The 4,477-nt window shown below is 38.9% G+C and overlaps 1 protein-coding gene across 1 annotated transcript in view; it reads right to left on the bottom strand.

Moving 5' to 3' along the window:
• Nucleotides 1-4,477, bottom strand: part of LOC107097416 (cadherin-23-like) — a 98,947-nt gene that overhangs the window by 32,150 nt on the left and 62,320 nt on the right. The window contains exons 7-8 of the mRNA XM_015394554.1: nt 4,215-4,342; nt 3,770-3,848 (exon numbers count right to left, since the gene is read on the bottom strand). Coding sequence (XP_015250040.1) covers nt 3,770-3,848; nt 4,215-4,342 — 207 coding nt within the window. The remainder of the gene's footprint in view (nt 1-3,769; nt 3,849-4,214; nt 4,343-4,477) is intronic.

Here is a 4,477-nt window from a genome sequence, read left to right as displayed (position 1 = left end):
CCACAGGAAAGTTTGGAAAAAGAGCTTCTGAATCGCTGCCCTAAAAAGAGTTAGAAGTGTCTAGGATATCTGATTTAGATGCGACCTGGAGGAATCTTTCTAGAGGGTTTTTTTGGCCTTCCAGAAAACCCAGGACAATATATTAGTTTGCCCGGGGGGGCCACACCGAAATCCACTCAAAGGAGCTGCAGAGTATCTCTGCTGAAAAAGATGTACAGCCCTGTAACCTCCGCATTCTGATCTTGGATAAGCAGGAGAGGATCGATAGATGTTGTTTGAAAAGCAATAACTCTGAACAGTGTAAAATGACAAGAACTTGGAACAACAGCTGCTTTCAAACAGATTCAGTGAGAGCATTTAAATTTCTCACAGCCTCCCACTCCTGAATAAGACTCCAATTCACACCAACATTTCCAGTTCTCTGGCTATTCACAGAGAAGATCCCCACTGCGTGAGCTGCTGAGAAATGTTAACACTTTAACAACAGTCACTAGGACAATTATCTATTTGGGCTCCGAGTTACACTGGTGCAAAGCATTGTGCGAGTGAGATGCTGCCAGCTGCTGATAAACCCCTGTGGTGTGAGTCACGACAGAGAGAGGCAGAGGCAGAGAGACATAGGGGCAACGCTCAATTGTCAGCATCTATCCCGTCTGGTTTTTCTCCCTCATGTAAGATGTGTATAGAAATAGCTATAGTCCATGCATATCAAAGAATATTCATCCATTCTTCTCTGCCGTTTCATGAATAAAAAGTTGGACGTATAATGGATGTCTTCTGTGGGAATTGAGACTGGAAGGCTGACGACTACCGGCTTCGTCGCCTCATCGGGCTTTAATGACTGCATTTATATATTCTTAACAAAGGTCAGTTTACCAGTTTTGAATTTTAAATAGAAAAAAATAAAGAAAGACAAAACATTTTGAATATTATATCAGAGAAATGATGATTCAGAAGGGGAAACTGCACAGCAAAAACGATCTAGAAAAAAGTAAAAATGTCTTAAATGAAGTGTATTTATCCTTAATTTGAGAAGGTAAATGAGACAGTTTGCCAATAGGATGAGTATTTTCACTCTTAGAATAAGATAATTAGATAATATGCACTTGAAACAAGACAAAGCAGTTGTATTTTTCTTGTTTTAAATGGTAATTGTCTTGTTTCATTGGCAAAATGTCTCACTTTCCTCCTCAATTCAGGAAAAAATGCACTTATATTAGGAAAAAATTACTTATGTAGATTTACATTTTTTGCAGTGTAGCAAAGTTCTATATGGATGTCGAACTAATGCGTTCTGAGATCATTTGAAACAGAAAACAGCCCATACCTGATTGCTAATATATTAAATCAGCCACTGGGCCACATGCGGCCCTGGAGCTGAGGGTTGAAGGCATACAGCAGGATTGAACAGATCAAGTTATCATATCTCAATATGGCTGAAGCTAAATGGGCAGCACCTTTGTTTTTTAATAGTTGTTTGCAGTCCCAGCAGATTCAACGTCTTGCCTGCTAGGAAATCTGTTGGTCGTGTTGATATGTGCTTGATAAGTTACACATAAGTTATGTGCAAGTTACTCATAGGTTTTGGATAAGCTAGACACCACAATTTATGTGTAACTTATACCTAACTTCAACAATCAGCTCTTTGAGGCTTGACTTCACTGCAAAAACGATCTAGAAATAAGTAAAAACTTCTTAAATTAAGTGTATTCGCCCTTAATTTGAGTAGGTTAATGGGACAGTTTGCCAATGGAATGAGTATTTTTACTCTTACAATAAGATAATTAGATAAGATGCACTTGAAATAAGACAATACAATTGTGTTTTCTTATTTTAAGTGTAAATTGTCTTTTTCCATTGGCAAAATTTCTCTTTTACCTCATAATTTCAAGAACAAATCAACTTATTTTTTAGAAAAAATGACTTATCTAGATTTAGATTTTTTGCAGTGTTCAAATTCTGGAAAACTGTCTAGAGACTACTGAGTTAGCTGTGGATTATTATTACTATTGAAATGACTTGACTTAAGCTTTAAATGACCTTCAATGTGGTTGGACGTCCTCTTACACTTGAAAAACGATCTAGAAATAAGTAAAAATTTCTTAAATTAAGTTTTTTCACCCTTGATTTAAGTAGGTAAATGAGATAGTTTGCCAATGGAATCAGTATTTTTATAATAGTCACTTTAAATTAGACAATGAAATTGTNTTACTTATCTAGATTTAGATTTTTTGCAGTGTTGATGTGTAGTTGAAAACATACTGTTCCAATAAAAACCATACATACTCTTATTAATGGTGTTAAAATACTAATTTATGGCTTATAAGGATTAATTAACAACACGCTGGTGAAGATTCTAAGTCATCCAGGTCGTGGTCATTCCAAAAAAGTTAAAGACACAATCCATTCGACTTTGTTTCCAAGTTAACCAAATAATTAAGGGGAGAAACGCTTGTATATATTTAGACTCGAAAGTAAAATTCTAACTTTTTGTGGGTTTCATTTTTTTTATTCCAAAACAGTAAAAGAAACAATCCACTGGACTTTGTTTCCAAGTTTGAAGATGTTAAGCTTCCCATCCAGGAAGCTTTTTCAATTCAAAATGTCAGAAATAGCGTTGAGTTTTAGGTTTTAGAGTGGACCAAAAAAAAAAAAAACTTGTTTTGGCTTAGAAAACATGCAAATTGAACCAGACGAACAGGTTCACTCATTAGGAATGGGGGTTGTTTGGCTTCTTTGTTAGCCTGCAATGCCCCGTACCTGTCTATGTCTCTGAAAGGGGGGGTGGTTAACTGTCGGGTTCATAAAATGTAGGTTTTTTGAAAAAGGAAGAACTGAAATACACAATTATGGATACAATTTCTGCAGAAAGGAGAGACCGTTGAACTCCAGACTCAAACACACTGTCTCCCACTGGACCTCCTCTGCAGAGCGTTTATTAACAGAACATGACGCATGGTTACAAACAGAGTATTGTTCTGACAGAACAATTGATCAGTTCATAAAGACAGGATGCTCCATCAGAATGACAAGGCAGGATGGTCTCCTGACTGGATCCTGAGACAGGAGTTGAGCTTCCCCTCGCACAAATGTTTCATAAGCACACATTAATTTTATAATCATCTTTGAATAAACCTAACATTAACGATGGGGCATTTCAGGCTAACAAAGAAGCGAAACGACCCCCATTACAAAGGGGTGTCCCATTTTTCTAAGCAAAAACAAGGCTTTGCAGGGCTCCTGTATAAAGCCTGTGCTGGGATCTGGAGGTCTGTCCACCTTTCTCCAGCAGAGGGCGTCCTAGGTCTCCTGGAGCTGAAGCTGACTACCACACCTGCGGCTCATTTGCTCATCAGGAGACCAGCATTTAAGCAGCGGCAGAGCAACACTCCAGTGCCAGAGTGTTAAGCCAGTTATGGTTAGCAAACCTTAGCCGACCTGCCTGTCTGATTCTCTGACTCCCCTGAAACCTGAACCAGAACCTAACCTGTTTTTGTCCTCTCCGCTTCCCAGGAAGAATCTGTCTGAACCCAGAAAATCTGAAAGAGTTTCTTAGTCTGAAACAAGCCTGTCTGATCTCCGAAGAACCCTGGAGAGTCAATCTGTCAGTAACCTGCCTGCCCGCTCTCAGAAGAAACTGGAAGATCAGAAATCAAGCTCTGCCTCTGCCTGCCTTCAGCCTCTGGACCCTCCTGGTTCCCCTCCTCTGCCGCTCAGCCTGAATCTCTGAAGAGGTACAGACCTGCACTCATTCAACCTGCAAACATACCTGGATATCTGCTAACCACTCTGTCCCCCTCTGCAGAGAAACCAGTCGTGACCAGTCCTGAATCTGATAACCTCCTGACCTGTTAATTCAATAAACCTTTGAACTTTTTCTCCTGTTTCCGAGTGTTTCTGCATGTGGGTTAGGAACCTAAAACAAAACATCACAGCCTGGAACTCAACGCTATTTCTGACATTTTCAATTGAAAAAGCTTCCTGGATGGGAAGCGAAACGTCTTTAAACTTGGAAACAAAGTCCAATGGATTGTTTCTTTTACTGTTTTGGAATAAAAAATGCAACCCACAAAAAGATAAAATTTTTCTTTTGAGTCTAAATATATACAACCGTATCTCCCCTTAATTATTTGGTTAAAAATTCACACATAAATTTTCCTGGTGGAAAATTCAGCTGCAGCTCTTATTTCATTCAACCACAAGGTTGCACTTACTATAACTTCCACTGTGACGGGGACGGTGCTGTTAAGCGCTGGGTTTCCCCCATCTTTGGCCATCACTGTCAAATAGATCATCCCCTTGGGAACCATCTCATAGTCCAGAGGCCTGTTAACACTTATAACTGGGGCAGAAGGAGAAAAGAGAAAAGTCATTCAAACCCGTTATTTGTTTTTAAAGATTTCATTACTCCTACTACACTTTACAACAAAGAAAAAACAAACAAAATACTCCTTTGCTGCTTAAATGAAACTTAAAC

Source organism: Cyprinodon variegatus, unplaced genomic scaffold (genome assembly GCF_000732505.1).
Source record: "Cyprinodon variegatus isolate N-32 unplaced genomic scaffold, C_variegatus-1.0 Scaffold694, whole genome shotgun sequence".
Classification (NCBI taxonomy): domain Eukaryota; kingdom Metazoa; phylum Chordata; class Actinopteri; order Cyprinodontiformes; family Cyprinodontidae; genus Cyprinodon; species Cyprinodon variegatus.
Note: the sequence above shows the minus strand (reverse complement) of the source record. Positions and strands in the feature narration are given on the sequence as shown.